Source organism: Natator depressus, chromosome 10, assembly GCF_965152275.1.
Source record: "Natator depressus isolate rNatDep1 chromosome 10, rNatDep2.hap1, whole genome shotgun sequence".
In the NCBI taxonomy this organism is placed as follows: Eukaryota; Metazoa; Chordata; order Testudines; family Cheloniidae; genus Natator; species Natator depressus.
The window spans coordinates 30,518,503-30,538,474 of record NC_134243.1 but is presented as its reverse complement, the minus strand read 5'-3'; the positions used below and the strand labels follow the sequence as shown (position 1 = coordinate 30,538,474).

General features: G+C 49.3%; 2 protein-coding genes across 5 annotated transcripts; one reads left to right on the top strand and one right to left on the bottom strand.

The window, feature by feature from the left end:
- Nucleotides 1–745: 745 nt before the first annotated feature.
- STUB1 (STIP1 homology and U-box containing protein 1) lies at nt 746–11,314 on the bottom strand. The gene is made up of 7 exons (XM_074965595.1): nt 11,060–11,314; nt 7,184–7,382; nt 6,257–6,422; nt 4,753–4,843; nt 3,479–3,535; nt 2,645–2,761; nt 746–1,175 (listed from the first exon to the last, which is right to left on the bottom strand). The coding sequence occupies exons 1-7, from the start codon at nt 11,288–11,290 to the stop codon at nt 1,050–1,052; spliced, it is 987 nt and encodes a 328-aa protein (XP_074821696.1). The 5' UTR covers nt 11,291–11,314; the 3' UTR covers nt 746–1,049.
- Nucleotides 10,856–18,150, top strand: LOC141994967 (uncharacterized). 4 transcript variants are annotated; one of them, XM_074965591.1, is made up of 6 exons: nt 10,856–10,948; nt 12,413–12,576; nt 12,862–12,955; nt 14,674–14,833; nt 15,659–15,811; nt 17,634–18,150. In XM_074965591.1, exons 2-6 carry the CDS (start codon nt 12,449–12,451, stop codon nt 17,804–17,806), a joined length of 708 nt encoding a protein of 235 aa, XP_074821692.1. In that variant the 5' UTR covers nt 10,856–10,948; nt 12,413–12,448; the 3' UTR covers nt 17,807–18,150. The 4 variants fall into 4 exon arrangements, with proteins under 4 accessions (XP_074821692.1, XP_074821694.1, XP_074821693.1 ...); XM_074965593.1 differs by having other exon boundaries at nt 10,934–10,948; nt 12,430–12,576; XM_074965592.1 differs by lacking the exon at nt 10,856–10,948 and adding an exon at nt 11,391–11,453.
- Nucleotides 18,151–19,972: the final 1,822 nt, after the last annotated feature.

Below are 19,972 nucleotides of genomic sequence, written 5' to 3'. Positions count from 1 at the left end.
AGGAAAGATCCCTGCAGTCATGAAACATTCAGACTATTTAACACTTATTGCTGAAATATTTATTAACGTTGGCAAACTTCTGGAGAGCGCACTCATGAAGCCAGGCAGTCTGCAGGCCAATCAGACATCAAGACTTTCAACAACCAAAACGCTTTTGGCCGACTTTTTTTCTTTTTCTTTTTTTAAGGGTTTAATTAAAACAAATATGAACTTTGATCCAAGTGGTTAGCAGGGAACTATTGTCCCTGGGGCTGGAGAGTGGCCTCCCATGGGTCACGGCTTCCATCCTACAGGACAGCGGTTTCCCAGTACAATCTCACACACCAGTCAACGTCTGTATAATATATATTTCATTTCCCTCCCCCAGCAAGTGACTATTTACAGGAAAACACGAAGAGAACTACACTGGACAGACAGGAGATGTAGGAAGAAAGAAACAAACTATGTACAGAGGGAGGGAGTGGAGAATGCAGTTCAGCATGGACAGCAGGAGAGCCCTTCCGAGCCAGCTCCTCACCGTAGGCACGGCTCCCACATCTCCCCAGGAGCAGGGCTTGTGCTGTGGGGAAAGGGAGTCGGCAGATGTTTTTGTGGAGGAAGGTTTGAGGTGGGGTATGAAAAGCAGTGATGCTGGCTAGTACAGAGTAACACCGCTCTTCCAAAAGTGCTTCTGTGGGTTGCCTCCAGTGCTGGGTCCTCGACAGGTGCTCCCTCTCTGCCTGCCTAAGGCAATCTTGCTTCTGTCTATTATGTTGAGAAGTTACCAGGAGCCCAGGTGAGCAAGGAGATAGAAGGACCCTTCATGGCCTTGCTCAGTCAGTCTGGCCCAGCTGTGGTTTCTGGGAGATGAGATGATAATGCATTCTAGTCCAGCACTGCCAATGGATCTCTGGGCATCCAAGAGGGGGGAGAGAGAGAGAGAGAGAGAGAGACTGAAAATGAGTAAGGCTTGGTGCCAGCCCAGCATGCTCAGAGAGCAGTCCATAGCAGAGTGCGCTGCCACAGCTGGGGCTGCGGTGAGGATCCAGAGAACTGTGCCCGCTCAGCCATCAGTACTCTTCTACCCAGCCATTTTCTGATATGAATGCATCTATCACCTCCTTCATAGCAAGGTTTGGGATCAGCTGGTCTTGGGTCAAAGGACTTCGGGTCACAGGGTCAAAGTGACCAACACGCTGAAAGGGAAAAGAGACCATAAGGAGGATGGAAATAGAGCAAAAACCTGAGTAACCAGCCCCTTACCCTGTTGCTGCATCTGCATCCCCTAGGCCTGCCAGAGACCTCCCAGCCACTCAGTCAGTCTCGGTTCCCCGGGTATAGCTAGCCCCATGTGCCCCCTTGCTACCTGAGGGATGCTCCCCACAGACAGGATGCCACAGCTGGACAATTTAATCTACACTGGAGACAGGAGGGGAAGAGACAAGACACTTCTTACTTTAGTGTGTTACTTACCCTAGCAGAAACATCTTTTCAGTCATAACCACAGCTGTGGGGGTTTCAGAAAAAGAACCACCACCCACAACTGGGAGCGGGCTGGCAATCCGATGGCACGGAGCACACACAAAGGAGAGAGCTGAGATGTAACTTAGCTTAGCAATTTAACATTGCTCTGGGTGCACAGACCATCTTCATATTGGCCACTTCCTGAAGACAGGACACTGGGCTAGATGGACCTTTGGTATGATCCAGCATGGCCGTTCTTATGTTATAAATAGATCCAGTGACTAGTATTCAAGGCCCGCATCTAAACATAAAAGACTCCTCCGAATTCCTCCAAAACTAAAGCCCTCTCACCACATCCCCCCCCGAAAAAGCCTGAGAGAACAGAGGCTTTACAGCATGCCCAGGAGGCCAGACTGGCTCAGTCAGGGCTGGAAAACCCTGGCCGTGAGGTGAGATCCAAAGTGGATGTAGCTTCGCTGAGAGTGCCTAGCCAGCAGCCCCGCAATTAAAGCAGGGGCCTGGTAGCTCGAACACTTCAGACATTCTCCATTGCCCTGGCACCATGCAAGGGAATGGCAGGTTGAGGTAACTGGGACTCAACCCATGCAAAACTTCACAAGATGAAGCATTCAATTCCGTAAGTGTGGCTCCTCTCACTGATGCCCCGTCCTCTAAACAAAGATGGGCTAGGGGACAGAATGGAGCTCAAGCTTTAAAACAAGATACTTCAGTATTTAATATTTGGGTGGTCTCTGAAACTCCACTGCTTTTTCTGCAGGCCGACCCCTATCCGCAGGTAGATTTCTATATTGTTACCAGGGGCCGGGGCCCACTAACACACCACAGTGCTTGCAAGGGCTGCAGCTGCTCTAGGATGCGGGAGGAAGGAAACAGCACAGGGAAGCACCTGACCACTGAGAGTTTAGTCTGTGTCGCTCTTCCCCAGTACAGTCAGTTTCCAATCTTTGGGTAGGTTTTTCACCCCCCAAAGGGGGGTGCAAACTTACACAATCAGCCACGGGGCCTCAGGTGCAGGCGCAGCATCTGGAACTACATTAACTCATGTTTGGAGACTGATTTGATTTTAAGTTGCTATCTCCTAAAAATTGCCCTGGGTTTCTCTCCCTCACATGGGCACCCACACTCTTCCTTTCCTCCTGCCCTCCCACTCAGATGCCCAACACTCTGGTTCTCCCATTACCTGAAGATGTTCTTCTATATCTTTCCTGTCGTAGGTAATCCCACTGGGTGTGATACAGGGCTCTCGCATCAGTTCAAAACTGATCTTCCCACAGAGGTAATCAGGGATGTCTCGCTTCTGACTCGAGAGAACAAAAGTTCACCATTAGGGAGCCATCATACAACAGGCCCATCTCTGGTCTAATGCAGCAAACCAATGAACAGGTGACCCAGGGACAGGACCTCAGCTTGGGTGCAAGCAGCACAGATTCCATTGCCAAGTCAGGCACACGATGGAGATCCCTGCACTGCATATCAGAAAACACAGCTGGGGAATGAGGGGGCATTGGTTTTCTCTCTCTCTCCCTCTCTTCCCACAAACACACAGGCCATATTTGCACTCCAACCAACCATTAAATCCACCACCAGCTGAAGCTTCTACTATATGGTTTATATTCCATCCAGATAGATACCTGGCCTTCTCCACGGCTACCACATCCAGGAGAGCAGCTGACTGACAGTGAACAGTTCACAACCTTTTCTGCTATGAAATGCCCCACCTCCACCAGCCATTGCAGCTGGAGTCCCAAGCTCATCCTCAAATCTGGGGCTCCGTTCCCTCCCATGTGGCATCTGGCCTTCTGGTCCAGCTCTCATTTGAGAGAGACCTGGTACTCACGAGAGTTTTAAATTAGTCCAACAGCAGGGTGGTGGTGGGGAGAACAGGAAGGATGGGATAAGCTACCTTATCTTTGGCACCCCGAGCTAAGCCACCTTATCAGTCATGTTTGATGCCCTCCCTCTGCGCACTCCTTGTCTGGTCACAGCTGCCACACCTATTTAAGCCCATCCTCACCTTCCTCTTCTCATCCACCTGAGAGAACAGCTCATCCATATCTGCTAGGTACTTGTCCTGAAAGAGAAATAACCCCTTTAATGGGAGGGGTGGGGAAAGGGCCCTGCAGGACTTTGTTGCCTCTTCAGCGTCTCTCAGGCTGCAGAGACTTTGGCACAAACACTGCAGCCATTGATGGGGAATTGTTCCCTCACCCACCCCAACAGCATGGGAGTCACTTGGCAGAACCACTTTTACAGAGAACAAACTGGCTGGCTCACTGCAAAAGTTGATAAGGATCTTGGTCTCTCAAGGATCCTGAGGAACAGGATTTGGTGTGTCCCCTTGCCAGCCTCTATCTGCTGATTTCAGAGTGTCAGTCACATACAGGCAGGAACACATCTTCCGACCTGCTGAGTAGTTACTGCTCTACACTGCTGTACAGGAAACTTGGATTTAACTCTCAGACTCACTACCTAGACAACTGGGGCTGGCTATGTGTTGTTAGCAGTGTCAGCCATAACAGAGTGGATGGGAACGGTCTTGCATGTCAATCAATAGTGGCTCATGTGGTTGATAAAGCAGCAGTGCTGACAGCTTCCAAAAAGAGTCAGTCTGATTTTGCCAGAAGAACATGGGCACAGGAATAAAGATCTTCACGGCTGTAAAGTGGGCATACAAAAAGCCCACTGTCCACTTAATGCGCAGCAACTCTTTGTGGGTTGGGCACAGAATTTAGATGGTAAAAGCAACAACATTCAACTCATCTTTAACACCTACTGCAGGGCAGTAAGAGCGCCAGGAACAGTATGCACTCTGCTCACACAGAACCCCTCCATCATCCCCCACGGCCACCCCCACTTATTCTTCTGACTCATCACAGCACCCCTGAAAGTCAGGAAATTGCTACAGGCACGTCCCCTCTAGTCGTACTCTAATAGGATGCTCCAGAATCCCCACAAAGCTTCTACTACGGTCTATTCCAACAACTATTCCCTCAGTGATGCTCTCCCTTGGTGCCTGATCCCTACTCAACTGCAATGAACCCAAAGCAGCACTGTTATCCTCCACAGCTCACGCAGGACTGACTACCATCTTCTGTGCTGGGAAAGAACCCCAGCTGGACTGTGTCCATACCCCGCAGATCTGCTCCACAAGCAGGAGCTGTGGTGTGGTGGCCCTGGAGAAGAACATCCCCTTGGGCTTGCTGCTCACACCAAGTCGGGACACATGCCCAACACTACCCAGGAGGCCCAAATCCACACTGAGGGGATGGATTCATGAGGTTGCCTCACATGTTTGGCTTCAACGTTAGCCAGCTGGGCACGGCTCCGGCTCTCATCCACGTTCTCCTCTTGTTGTGTCCTTCGGTATTCATCCAGCTCCCTAGGGAAGAACCAGGGGGATAACTTTCTAACTATATGGATAGTTAAGCACTGAAACAGGTTATCTAGGGAGGTTGTGGAATCCCTGTCAGTGGAGGTTTGTACGAACAGGTTAGACAAACACCTGCTGGGATAGTCTAGGTTTACTTAGTCCTGCTTCAGCACAGGGGGCTGGACTTGACCTCTCAAGGTCCTTTCCAGCCCTACATTTCTATGATTACAGTCCAGAGCAAATGATCAGCAAAGGAACTTGAAATGCCACAATGGAGGAGAAGGAATGTTCAGCTCTGAATGAACACGCTCTTAATTTCCCTTTCTTCACCTTCTTAGTGCAAGGACTCTGGCTTTCCCAGAAAGCCAGATAAGCAGGGACTCTCCACCATTTCAATAGTGTGAGCTTCCTTAGGGCAATGCCTTCTAAGTGCCAGGGTAAGCTCTGGTAGAAGGCCACTATCTTGTCACCAATTTCAGGGTACTGGGAAATGTTTACAAAAGCTTATCTTTTCCCCTCCTCCCTTCGCACATGGGAGGGTCATCCTGTGGGATTCTGCCCTTCCCTGCCTGAGACCAGTGTTGTCTGGGACACGGTCCCTCCCTTCTGCTTACACAGCTCTAGTGGTCTTCAAGATTCCCCTCATCCCTCCAGGCTGCGGAGAGGGCTTGTCTACCCTGTGCATTAATCCATTGTAGACGGGTGTAAATTCTAGTGCACACTAGAGTGTCATGCACTAACTGATCCATGTCGATCCTGCTAGCACACACTAGAACTTCCCTACTGCACATTAATGTAGTATTGTTTGAAATGGACAAATTTGAGAGCAACAAAAATGGTAAAAGGTTTAGAAAACCTGACCTATGAGGAAAGGCTGAAAAAACTGGGCATGTTTAGTCTTGAGAAAAGTGACTTGAGTGAGGGAGGCTTTGATAACAGTCTTCAAATCTGCTAAGGACTGTTACAAAGAGAACTGTGATCAATTGTTCTTTGCATCCACTGTATGTAGGACAAGTAGTAATGAGCTTAATAGGTAGCAAGGGAGACTTAGAAAGTTTTTCCTAATATGTAACCTAACTATAAGAGTAGTTAAGCACTGAAATAGGCTTCCAAGGGAGGTTGTAGAATCTCCATTATTGGAGGTTTTTAAGAACAGGTTAGCTAAACACCTGTCAGGGATGAACTAGGTTTACCTGGTCCTGCTTCAGGGCAGGGGGCTGGATTTGATGATGTCTCAAGGTCCCTTCCCGTCCTACTTTTCTGTGATTCTATGACTAAGGTGCACTAAGGAACTTTAGAGGACGCTAGCAGGGTTCACACAGATCAGTTAGTGTGACTCCCTAGTGTGCACTAGAATTCACACCCCACTAGTGTGGACTAATGCCAAGTGTAGAAAAGCTCAGAGATTTCTATCTGCATTACCTCTCCTTCTCAGCCATGATGAGTTTGGTTAGATAGGAGTGCAACTCATTTTCCTGGTTGATCCTTTTCTCTTCAATGTTGTTCCAGCGTTTCTTCTTGGCAATCCGCAGTGCACTTGGAATATCATCCCCAAAATTCAGTCGCTGTTCCTTGGCTAGGTTATAGGCTGGGGAGACAAGAAGTGCTCTCAAGGTTGGGGGCAGGGTGGAAGAAGCTGATGCTTTGCTAAATCTAGTTAGGAGGTATATCTAATAAGAGGTGGGATTTGGGACAGTGGATTATGGCTCCCACCTCCTTTGCTTTAGCCAGGTGAGTCTGGTTTTGCCCCTCTCCCTGAAGGAGGGAACAGTGAGAGACAACACCTGTGCCTTTGAGTGCTACATCACTCCCTCAGTACAAAGCAGCAAATGGGGAATAAATCCTTGTGCCAAGAGCTGCACACAATGACTTGGACCCCATTGGACCATCTCCATATAGAAGCTGATCAAATCACTGATTTCTACATAGTTTAAGAAGAAACTGACTCCTGTTTAAGCTTCATCCCCAATCAAATATCAACCTGTTGTCAAGTGCAGAACCAAGATACAGGGAGTGGCATTTAAACTGAGAGGAATTGGATATGGGCAGTCTGAAGTGACTATACAGAACTAAACACCAGTCTTTTCTAGCTTAAAATCACATTTTGTATTTCGACAAATTGTGACTTGTGCCATATACTGGTGCCTGTTTTGTAAGAGAGGCCCATTCATTTCTCAGCAGCCATGGCCCTCGTCATGGTGAATGTTTTGTATCGCTCAATTCTCTGTATGTTAGCAACAGCCCAAGACAGGCCCTGGTATCCTGTTAATATTGGAGGTCCTGGCCACCTCTATAGGTTGGTGACAGCTTGTTCCAGGCCTGAACATTTAATAGGAAGACACTGCTCACCTCTCTGCAAGTTAGCGATGGCCTCATCATAGTTCTCCATCTCCATCTGGCACTGCCCCAGAAAGAAATGGGCCTTCACTGACTGGCTGTCTAGTTCCAGGGCATGCTTACAATCTGCCAGGGCCTTCTCATGTTGCTGCATCTTCAGGTAACACAAGGCTCGGTTGGTGTAGTATACTGCCACTAAGGGGTTCCGGTTCTGGAAGAAAAGTCAGACACATTAAAGGTCTGCCAAGGGTAACACAAAGCATATGAGACTTTCATAACTGCACATGGATGGGAAGGGACAGAAGGGTTCAAGTCTTTTTCCTGCTCTTAGTATCTGTGAAATCTAAATATTACTGGATTGGTCCTCACTGTTCAGGTTGTTTGCTCAACGTAATACTAACAGTCACAAGCAGTGCTGAAGCATGCAAGCTCTGGACTGCTGTGCTCTAGTATTTAACCTGCTTGGCCTACTGCTCATTACCCTTTACAATATGGAGCCACAATTTAGGTACTAGGATGGAAATTAGCATTAAAATCTTTCTATCTGGGCAGGCTACTGAATCCTGGCTCATGTTTCCAGAAGTGCAAATGCAGAATTCTGCTTTTCTCTCTCATTTAAGCCTTGACAAGGCCCACCAGGCAGGAGCATGCCTTTCTTTCACTGGGCCAGAGAAAAGATACACCACTGAGATGCTCCACAGACTCCTCATTATCCAGTAGACAAGGTGAGATAGATTTCTAAAGCCCACACAGGATAGTTTTGCTCAGAAATCCTGCAAAGTATAGTTGGATCCAGAGGTTTGCTTTGTGGGAGAGACCTGATCCTTGACCTGAATTATTTTAAATTACATAAATATTTTGCGAGAGCCAGTCAGGCAGGAACTGTACGTGCTTCCCCTGCAGAGCTCTGCCAGTGCAATACAATCCTGACCTAATGCAGCCTCTGCTATCCCAAACCCTGGGCCTCCAAATAACAAACACCAGTGCACTTCTTGATCTGCTACACCATGGACAGTTCTAGTCCTGCCTAACCTCCTGCCAGTTCACCACATTCCTTAACACATGAGACCCTTGGTATTCTAGCTCTGGACCTCCACTTACTCTGCCAATGCACTACAGTCCTGACCTGCAGCACCGGCTATTCTAGTCCTGGGCCTCTGGCACAGCTCCATTGATGTATCTCAATCCCGACCCGTACCCTCTCCTAGCTACTCAAGTTTTGGATTTCTCCACTCTGCAGTGATTTGATGATGTGGACTAAGATCCACAGGGGACTCTGAAGAGACCAATACACATTTTCACTTGTGAGTGACTCAAGAAAATTTGAACCCAAGTCTCCAAAGACAAAAGGCTCTAGCTCTCAGACCACAACTTGTTCAGTAAATGGATACAAGTGATGTTAACCAGCATGTCCTCAGAGCTAAGTTATCACTCCTGTCTTTCTAAACAGGAGACAACAATGAAGAGTCTAAAGCTGTATAATCTTGGCCCATCATCTATTTCTCAAAGGAATGTTTTGTATGTTGTTTACAAGTTCATCATCATGGACCCAACTAACAAGCTTTAGCAGTTACCATGAACCAGCAGGCAGGTTTATACATGAAAACACACTTAAAGAGCAGTACCAGGATAGGCAAACTAGGAAAACCATGAATGCTACATTGAGACATGCTAGATGGTGACAGTCACCCAAATCAAGAGTGTAATCAATCATAGAATATCAGATTAGATAACACAGAGCAGAGGTGATTTGTTGAGGGTGTGTGAGTAAACACAGAATAGACAGACTACACAAACTGGCTTTTGTAATGCTATGTTCATAATGAAACAGAGGAAATACTTGACTCAGCTAAATACCAGGTGGGGCACAGAGACTATTCCAGACCTAGGAGAAAAGCATCCCCATCAGTAATCCCCTAACATTAGCAGCAAAGAGTGTTTAAAGAAATTTCCTTCAATCTCAAACTGTGCATCTCAGTCTGCAGAGTCAGAGAGAGAAAAAATCCCCTTGTGACAGGCATGATACAAGCAAAGAGTTTTATTCCCAAGACATATGCTTAGGAACACAAATCCCCAAGAGCCATGTCAGTATGAGCTCTAGATTATGGTTCTGATAGTAAACCTGGAATCTGGACTACATCAAAGGTTCAAGTGCTGCACTAGACAGAGCTCACAAGCACTGCAGTGCAGCGTTATACAGAATGGGTCCTTTGGACGATATTTTAAACTAAGATCCTTCCTGCCCATAACTAGTGGATACTGAAGTAGAAACTAAGGCCCTATCAATAAATACTTCAATTATAGGGCTAAAGGTCCCATATAGTACATTGTGGAGAGACTAGAAGATAAACAGTGTCCTGTCCAAACCCTTTCAGCATCATAAATTCCAACATCCCCAGCTGTTTGCCTTTACTGCCATTAAAAGAAAAGGAGTACTTGTAGCACCTTAGAGACTAACAAATTTATTTGAGCATAAGCTTTTGTGTGCTACGGCTCACTTCATCGAGCTGTAGCTCACAAAAGCTTATGCTCAAATAAATTTGTTAGTCTCTAAGGTGCCACAAGTACTCCTTTTCTTTTTGCGGATACAGACTAACACGGCTGCTACTCTGAAACCTGTTTACTGCCATTGCCACTAACAAGTCTCAACTCACCTTTTTGTAAAAGATTGATATCCCAAGTCTGACCAGCCAAGATCAGCATCCCAAGCAGAGCAATAACTGGAATGCTAAAAACATTGTCTGGGCCTAAATCCATAGGGTGCGTACACCTGAGTGTGAAACGTTTTTCCAGGCCTCCTGTTCCTAAGGGGCTCTTGTTACCAACACAGCACTGAAGGAGGGACTAGGCCTCCAAAGAAGCAGGGACCTTAGCCTAGATTCTTCCCAAGCAGTGTGGGGTGGGGTGTGTGCACCCGTATGTTTTCAAGCAGGAACTGAATCCTGCAATACCGCCTTTCCAGGGACACACAATGGATACTGGCCTCTGCCTCAAACAGCTCGGCCCCAATGTGTGAACTGGCCCTCACCCTACACAGCTCAACTCTACCTCCCCCAAATAACTCAGCTCTGTCCCCCGCAGTGGGTGCCAGCCCCTCCCCCCCAGACCGCTCGGCCCTATCTCCCCGCCCCCCGCAATAGGTGCCAGCCCCTCCCCCCCCAGACCGCTCGGCCCGGCCCCCCGCAGTGGGTGCCAGCCCCTCCCCCTCAGACCGCTCGGCTCGGCCCCCCGCAGTGGGTGCCAGCCCCTCCCCCTCAGACCGCTCGGCTCGGCCCCCCACAGTGGGTGCCAGCCCCTCCCCCTCAGACCGCTCGGCTCGGCCCCCCGCAGTGGGTGCCAGCCCCTCCCCCTCAGACCGCTCGGCTCGGCCCCCCGCAGTAGGTGTCAGCCCCTCCCCCCAGACCGCTCGGCTCGGCCCCCCGCAGTGGGTGCCAGCCCCTCCCCCCCCAGACCGCTCGGCTCGGCCCCCCGCAGTGGGTGCCAGCCCCTCCCCCTCAGACCGCTCGGCTCGGCCCCCCGCAGTGGGTGCCAGCCCCTCCCCCTCAGACCGCTCGGCTCGGCCCCCCGCAGTGGGTGCCAGCCCCTCCCCCTCAGACCGCTCGGCTCGGCCCCCCGCAGTGGGTGCCAGCCCCTCCCCCTCAGACCGCTCGGCTCGGCCCCCCGCAGTGGGTGCCAGCCCCTCCCCCTCAGACCGCTCGGCTCGGCCCCTCTACCCCCCCTAGGGTTCCGGCTCCTCCTCCCCAGCTCCCCACATGCCTCCCAGCCAGGCTGTAACAGGTAATTCGCAGTATCCCCCCCCGGCTCCCACCTAGGCCTCAGCTTGGTCCTGTAGGCCGCACGGCTCCCCCGTCCCTCCAGCCCACGTTAGGCCCCCAGGCCCGCACTCACGATGGCCCGGCCGTAGCAGGCGGCCGCCTCGGGGTACTTGCGGCTGACGAAGAGCCGGTTGCCCTGCTCCTTGTGCTCCTGGGCGCTGTGGCTCTTCTCGGGGCTGCCCCCGCCCGGGCCGCCCCCGAGCCCGGCCGCCGCGCCGCCGCGGGGCCCCCCGCACGGCCCCCCGCCGCCGGGGCCGCCCCCCAGCCCCAGGCCGCCGCTCTCCTTCTCCTCCTTCCCCTTCATGCCGCAGCGCAGCGCTCCGCTGCGGGGCCCGGCCGGATCCCTGCGGCCTCGCACTGCGACAGCCCGGCCGGCCCCGCCCGCGCCCGCCTCCGCCCCGCCCGCAGCCAGCGGGACTTCCGGCGGGGCGGGGCCGGGCCTGGCGGGACGGGGACGGGCCGGGCAGGTGAGAGGGAGACGGAGTCGGTGCTGGGGGAGGCAGAGATGGGGGAAGTGGGGGTGAGTGGGAGGATCAGGAGGATGAAGTGGGGGGGTGGGAGAGGGAGGATCGGGAGGATGGACGTGGGGGGTCAGGGCTGAGGGGGGTCAGGAGGCTGGAGTGGGGGGCTGGGAGAGGGAGGGAGGATCAGGAGGCTGACTTGGGGAGGTTAGGGCTGAGGGGGCTGGGATAATTAGGGAGCTGAGGATGGGGTGGGGAGATAGAGTGGGGGTCAGGGGGCTGAAGGGTGGGGCTAGGAGGGTCAGGGCTGAGGGGGGAAGGAAGGGTTAGGGCTGAGGGAGGCAGGGGTGGGAGGAAGGGGCTGGGAGAGTCAGGAGGATGGAGTGGGGGAAGGTCAGGGCTGGGAGAGTTAGGGAGCTGAGGAGGATGGGGTGGGAGATAGAGTAGGGGTTAGGGGGCTGAAGGGTGGGGCTAGGAGGGTCAGGGCTGAGGGGTCTGTGAGGGTTCAGGGGGCTGGAATGGGGGGCTTGGAGGAGGCCTGGGAGGATCAGGAAGCTGAGGGTGTTGGAGTGGGGGCAAGGGAGATGGAGTAGGGGGCTGGGTGGTAAAAGCAGGCACAGAGCGCTGCACGGAAATAAAGACCAGCGCAGCGAGGGGCTAGTCAGGCAAGGAGAGTTGCAGCTTTCTGGGGTGCAGGGAGAGCCAGGCTTAGAGGCAGTGTCTTGAGGGGGGCTAAAAGGACCAAAGGTGCTAAGAGGTAGAGAGGCCTGCTGGAGAACAGGGTGGGGTGAAGGACTGGGGGTAGAGAGGGAAGAGAGAATGCTGACAGGGCAAGTAGAAGGTGAATGATGCAAGGAAGGGTTTGGGGTTTGCAGGGAGGGGAGTTAAGTATCAGCATTTGCTCCCCACAGGGTCTCTGCTCTGTAGTTCCACCAGCATCAAGTCTGTTTGTCCTCCTCTTTTAGATGTTCTTTGTCCTCAGTGTCCTGGAACCCTGAAACATGCCATTAAGTGGAGGGCTGTATGGTTGTGAAGACCCCACCTACTGGAGGACGGTGTTTGATGTCTACTGGGATGTACTCAAAGCCAAAGGAAGCAAGAAGAAAAACCTTTCTGAGCTGGATAAATGGTAAACCCTCCAGCATTTAATGTGGTTTCTTTTCTGAAGCATTGGTCTGTCAAGGAACACCACCTTGTCACCTGTTGAGGAGGCATACAGCTATGAGTCCTGTCCATAGCAGCCTCTTTCAGTGTGAAATCCCTGCCAACTGTTCTTAGTAGCAGCTGGGTCTTCAACAGTATGAGCTTCCTCACAGCAGTGCCCGCTCAGTAGCAGCTGCAACTCCAGCTGCATGAACAGGTAGGTTCAAGAATATATTTTGACTCCTTGTCTGCCACTGGGTCTTTGTTTCAGGTATCAGGAGGAGCTGCCAGATGCTATTGCAGGAAGGAAAGAAAAATATCTGACACAGGGTGAAGTGGTGAAACTGATGGAATGGAAACTTGCTGTAAGTAGGTTTCCCCAGATGAATTGCTACATGTAACAGCTCAACCATATAATCAAAGTGTGTGTATAGTGGCAGGGAAGGTCTAAGGCTACATTACAGCTTAAGTCGACATAAATTATGTTGCTCAAGTGTGTGAATTAGCCATCCCCTTGAACAACATAATTTATGCCAATTTAAGCACCAGTGTGGAGAGCGCTGTGTCAGTGAGAAGGCTGCTACTGCTACTTGCAGGGGTTGGGGTAATTAGACTGACGATCCATAGAGTGACTATATTAGAGATCTTACAGTGGGGCAGCTGCAGCGGTGCTGCTGTAAACTCTCTAGTGTAGGCAAAGGCTCAGAGCCTTGGGGTCTATAACATTTTCAGTTGCTGGTGGTTTGGAACTCTGCTGGTTATATTTACTTTTTTTTTTTTTAACCTGTGTGATAAGAGTCTGATGTTGCCAGTCTTAAAGCCTCTGTAGTTAATATCTATTTAATTCTGTTATTAATATTTTTAAGGTACTGCAGTCAAGGAAAACAATCCAGCCAAATCCTCCGATCTGTCTGAACCATGCTTGATGCACAACTGTGGGAGGAGCAATGGTGTCTTTATGCTACCTTTGTGGTTCCTGGCTCCTTAATTGAGGGGTTATTGTAGCCCCCCAACACAACTTATAGAAGCCTCAGGCTTGCTGTAAATTGCAGTCAGCTGCCATAGCCCCAAGGGATTTTCCCAGGAGTCAGGGATCACAGGGGCATATGGCTTTTCTGCCACATGCAGGTGCCCAGGCTATGACCCCTACATAGGATCCTATAATGGGGATGGCATAGAGCCCCTATGCCAGGTAGCAGCCGCCTCACCTTCTGAGACTGAGGATTTGGCCCCTTATTTAAAAGTTTATCCTCTGTTTGCATTAATAATAACAACAACAACAACACCTTAGAATATCAGAGCAGGAATATTTTTAAACAAATAGCATACCTTGAATTTAACTTTTTGCATTTCACACAGCTTGGTAAGTTTCTTCTGACTAGCACAACAGAGCTGTGTGTGGCTTTCACAACAATAGGGGAATTATTCTTCAGTCACTTATTTATGAAACATTAATACGGTACACAACTCTTTACAAACAAGGAGGTAGGATCCCTGCTGCATAACAATCAAATTAAATTATCATGGGCTGTTGACTCACAGGAAGAGGGTGGTTAGTCCAAGTATAATGGACAGGGTGGAAAAGTCAAAGGGAGTATTTAGGAGAGAGGAGCAGGAGGATTTAAAAGGAGAATGCCCAAACAGAGCCTCAGTTCTGAGCCTCAGCTCACTTGGCATTCTCCTTTTAAATACTCACACAGCTTTTTCATTTTCTGGACAATGCTTGAGGATAAAGATCCCCACCTGAGGTGTCTTCCCTCCAATCACAAAACATCTCAACCTGGAGAATGCCAGGAAGGGCTGTGCCTCTGAATCACTAGTGGCCCACAGACCATAGCTTGGGAACCTCTGCTAAAAAGAAATATCTCTGGAAGGACTCATTATACTTTTCCCATGTGTTGGAATGGAAGTCATGGCCCCACAGTATTGAATCTCTTATTATAAAGGCCACTTTTAATTGCTGGTGCCCATAAAGTATAGACTTTTTCCTGTAGCAATGAGCTGTACTCACTTGTAGAGCGAAGAAGCTGAGCCCCTCAGGTTGGGATGTCCTTACCGTGCTCTACTCTCTCCTCCCATCTAGCGGGGAAAGTTTCGTCCTCGTCTGCAGCAGCTGGTGGCCACTAACTCCAGTGAAACGGTGGAGATCTGTACAAGGAAAGCTTTCCAGCTCCTTCCAGACGTGGCAGCTGCCATCACTGAGCTGAGCCAGCTAAAGGCTGTGGGACCAGCCACAGCTTCGGGTAAGGAGTTGTGGGAGGGAGGGGATAAATCCAAGAGGGCCAGGGCCTGGCTATACCTTTAGCTAAGACCTGGGAAGATTGTTCAGATTTTCCACAGCACTGTGGAAATACCACCACCCAAATGGTGGTAGTTAGAGTGGGATCTGAAATGCTGATCTTTCCTGGATGATAAACACTTCTGGGAGACAGTATTGGCCCTACAACTGAGCACTGGGGAAAGGAGAGGGGAAGCACCTACATCTGCAACCTGGTCTCAGTTCTTCCCAATCCAGCAAGTAGCCAAACTTGTTTCCAATGGCCAGTTCTTAGAGAGAAGATCTTCGCATGTGCTTAATGCTGTGGCTGGCAGAAGCAGCCAATCAAAGGCATCTGGACTTGCATGGGATGGCACCTGCATGTGAAGGTGTGGCTAGGTCTCTGGCTCAGATTGAGAGAGAGTGTGTGTGTGTGTAAAAAGCAGGGGCACATTCACATGTGGGGGAATTAGAGACTGGCTCAAACTGGAAAATTGTAATCCTTATTTCAATCCCCCTCTCCTCTCAAATTCTAGACTGTTCAAACACCCAGGGTTTTGGTTCAGTCGCATCTCTGCTGGGAATACAGGTGCAGACACATACTTTTGGGTTCAGTTTCCATGATGTGTTCTGGAAGGTGGGATCCAGAGTCTGATTCCAGGCATTTTGAGAGCCAGAACAGGGTGGGGGAAGCTGCAGGTTTCTCCAAGACGCTGGGCAATCACTGTCACGCAGGCTGCCCCATGTCGTCTCTTCCTACCCCCAGCCCCTTCCTTCTCTCTGCTCAGACCCTTACACTCTTCCCACTTAGCAATTCTAGCTGCAGGAGCCCCAGAGGCTGCGGCATTTATGGCAGATGAAGCAATGGAGTCCATCCCCGGTCTCACCCCAATTCAGTATACCCTCAAGCACTACATCCTCTACCTGGGCAAGATCCAGCTCTGTGTCAAGAAACTAAACCAAGGTAAGGGTAGGTGGGGTCACTGCCACAGACCTCATAGTGGGTAGGGGAGGGAGGATTGTATCTCTCTGCTTTAGTTAAGGGTTTATGGTCTGAATTTCAGAAATTATTTGAATTGCAACGAACCCTTTTAGTGCTTACAGAAAGGTTGTCATTATGATACAAGAAAACAGTTGTTAGCACAAATGACTGGAAGTCAGGACCCTGGATTCTATTCTTGTCTCCGCCATTGATTGCATGGCCTTGGCTGAATCACATAGGCCTGGAGCCTCAAAAGGTATTTAAGCACTTAACTCCCATCAATGGGAGTTAAGCTCTTAAATACCTTTGAGGATCTGGGCCCTAGTTTCTCTGTGCTTCAGCTTCCCCCATCTGTAAAATGAAAGTAACATTTACTCACCTCTGCCTAGTGCATTGAGATCCTCATCTGAAAGTTGCTGTAAGTAAAACATTGTTGATATCTGGTGTTTCTGCCTCAAGTGATTAATTGAAAAGCAAACTAATTGGTAGTCAAATTCAGGAAATAGAATTTCCTGGTTTCTTCGATCTGAACCTTGCAGTCACTGTAGAGCCACTCTCATTAGAGCCTGTATTGAAACAGGTTTCAGAGTGGTAGCCGTGTTAGTCTGTATCAGCAAGAACAGCGAGGAGTCCTTATGGCACCTTAGAGACTAACACATTTATTTGGGCATAAGCTTTTGTGGGCTAGAACCCACTTCCTCGGATGCACAGAGTGAAAATATAGGAGCAGGTATAAATACATGAAAGGATGGGGCGTTGCTTTACCAAGTGTGAGGTCAGTCTAACGAGATAAATCAATTAACAGCAGGATACCAAGGGAAGAAAAATAACTTTTGAAGTGGTAAGAGTGGCAATTTCTCCCTACTGTTACTCACACCTTCTTGTCAACTGTCTGTAATGGGCCACTCTTACTACTTCAAAAGTGTTTTTTCCTCCCTTGGTATCCTGCTGTTAATTGATTTATCTCGTTAGACTGACCTCACACTTGGTAAAGCAACCCCCCATCCTTTCATGTATTTATACCTGCTCCTGTATTTTCACTCCATGCATCTGAGGAAGTGGGTTCTAGCCCAGGAAAGCTTATGCCCAAATAAATGTGTTAGTCTCTAAGATGCCACAAGGACTCCTCATTGTTTTTGTATTGAAACAGCTGCTCTGCAAGATTTCCCTTATTAACCTTTCCTAGCCTTCTGTGCCCACCATGAATTTGCATTGCCTTTTCATTCTCCCTTCAATTTTTGCTCGACGTTGTGGTCAGCTCCATCTCCCTTCCCTGCTCCGCTGCACTGTCTCTTCCTTCTGGATTTCCAAAGGTTTCATTGTGGCAATGATTTTGTCCACTAAGTTTTCCTGCCCTGCTGTACTATATAACCATAGCAGCAGTAGGGCGATTGTAGGCCAGGATTGCAGAGATGCTCTCCTGCCCCAGCCCACGTGCACATCAATGAAACACCAGCAGCTTTTGATCTTTCCCTCCCTCCCAGTCTGGTATGACTGACATTCTCCACTCAGAAGAGGCTCAGAACTGAAATAGCAGGAGGGATGTTTGCAGGGCCGGAGTGAGGTATTGCCAAAGTTGGGTGGCAGCCCAGGAGAAATGCTGCAGATCTGGATCAATGTGCATTGGCAGAGCAGTGTGAGGGAAGTCTCTCATTCTAATCTATACTATCAGCCTTTCACTTTACTGGGCCACATATCTTACCAAAAATTCATTTGGGAGATGGGGGAGACAGGGTAGGAATCAATCTACATCTCGTTCCTCTACTGATTCAGAGTGTAATTGCTCCCTTCTGATCTTTTCTAGTGGATACAGAGAAAGCATGGACTCCTCATCGTGTGGAGATGTGTCTCTGGGCCTGGGCCATGGCACAGAAATTGTGTCCTTCACTGCTGCAGACTCTCAGCTTAGGAGGAGAGAAGGCAGCTGATGAGGCAGATGAGGATGTGAGACCCACAAAGAAAGGGAAAACCAGGTGAAAACATCATCAGCCAGGAACCTAACAAGCGTCACTCAGTGTTTGCTGCCTGTTATCCAATGCACAGCTCAACTAAATGCCAAAGCTGGACTCCCTGGGAATCCAAATATTGCCCTTTTTCTGGGGTCATTCAGGGAATGGGTCAAATTGATCGGGTGTGGGAAGAAATAAAGGGAAGCTCTTCTGTTTGGATCACTCCCCATTTGGAGCCAAAGCTGATCTTTCAAACAGAGCACTATCCTGTAGGTTATATTTCTGAGACCCTAACTCCTCCAGCTCTCTGCTTGGTGTGTGCACTGATTTTTACAATAATTCCTTAATAAACTTTTGATGGTTTTCATAGTACCACATAGTTGGTGTTTGCTTGGTTTCCAATAGGATAATGAGGTGCCAACAGGAAGTGCCCTCTCACACTGTATCTGTCTTTTCAGAGTAGCAGCCGTGTTAGTCTGTATTCGCAAATAGAAAAGGAGTACTTGTGGCACCTTAGAGACGAACAAAATTATTGGAGCATAAGCTTTCATGAGCTACAGGTAACTTCATCGGATGTCTTCAGTGGAAAATACAGTGGGGAGATTTATATACATAGAGAACATGAAACAATGGGTGTTACAATACACACTAAGGAGAGTGATCACTTAAGGTGCGCTATTACCAGCAGGAGAGTGGGGGGGGGAAGAAACCTTTTGTAGTGATAATCAAGGTGGGCCATTTCCAGCAGTTGACAAGAATGTCTGAGGAACAGTGGGGGCTGGGGGGGGGGGTGGAATAAACATGGGGAAATAGTTTTACTTTGTGTAATGACACATCCACTCCCAGTCTCTATTCAAGCTTAAGTTAATTGTCTCCAGTTTGCCAATTAATTCCAATTCAGCAGTCTCTCGCTGGAGTCTGTTTTTGAAGTTTTTTTGTTGAAGTATTGCCACTTTTAGGTCTGTAAATCGAGTGACCAGAGAGATTGAAGTGTTCGCCACCTGGTTTTTGAATGTTATAATTCTTGATGTCTGATTTGTGTCTATTTATTCTTTTACATAGACACTGTCCAGTTTGACCAATGTACATGGCAGGGGGCATTGCTGGCACATGATGGCATATATCACATTGGTAGATGTACAGGTGAACGAGCCTCTGATGGTGTGGCTGATGTGATTAGGCCCTATGATGGTGTCCCCTGAATAGATGTGTGGACACAGCTGGCAATGGGCTTTGTTGCAAGGATAGGTTCCTGGGTTAGTGGTTCTGTTGTGTGGTTGCTGGTGAGTATTTGCTTCGGGGTGGGGGGCTGTCTGTAAGCAAGGACTGGCCTGTCTCCCAAGATCTGTGAGAGTGATGGGTCGTCCTTCAGGATAGGTTGTAGATCCTTGATGATGCGTTGGAGAGGTTTTAGTTGGGGGCTGAAAGTGGTGGCTCGTGGCGTTCTGTTATTTGATTTGTTGGGCCTGTCCTGTAGAAGGTGACTTCTGGGTACTCTTCTGGCTGTGTCAATCTGTTTCTTCACTTCAGCAGGTGGGTATTGTAATTGTAAGAATGCTTGATAGAGATCTTGTAGGTGTTTGTCTCTGTCTGAGGGGTTGGAGCAAATGCGGTTGTATTGTAGAGCTTGGCTGTAGACAATGGATCGTGTGGTGTGGTCCGGCTGGAGGCATGTAGGTAGGAATAGCGGTCAGTAGGTTTCCGGTATAGGGTGGTGTTTGTGTGGCCATCGCTTATTAGCACTGTAGTGTCCAGGAAGTGGATCTCTTGTGTGGATTGGTCCAGGCTGAGGTTGATGGTGGGATGGAAATTGTATCTCTCTTGTCGCATCTCACCTACCTGCTAAACATGAACGGATCTTTCAGGATGCCATCCTGGCCCCAGCTCTGGCTTCCTGCACTATTTACCTCCTTCATCTCCAATAAACCCATTGATTGAAGATTCCTCCAACTGGATCATCAGAGTTCTTCCATCAGAATAGCTGCATGTCATGATCATTAACAGAGCTAGTAATGTGCTCAGCTGTGAACAATAGTCAGACATCATGAAAGTCTCTGCTCTGGAGAGCTTATGCTCTGCATGACCAACAAGTCACCATGGGTTTTATTTCCCCCTTCTTTCTGTTTCTCTCCCCAGTCTATTCAGTTTTTCCATGGGTACACCCTACAGAAGAGGGGTGTCTTTAGTAGGGACT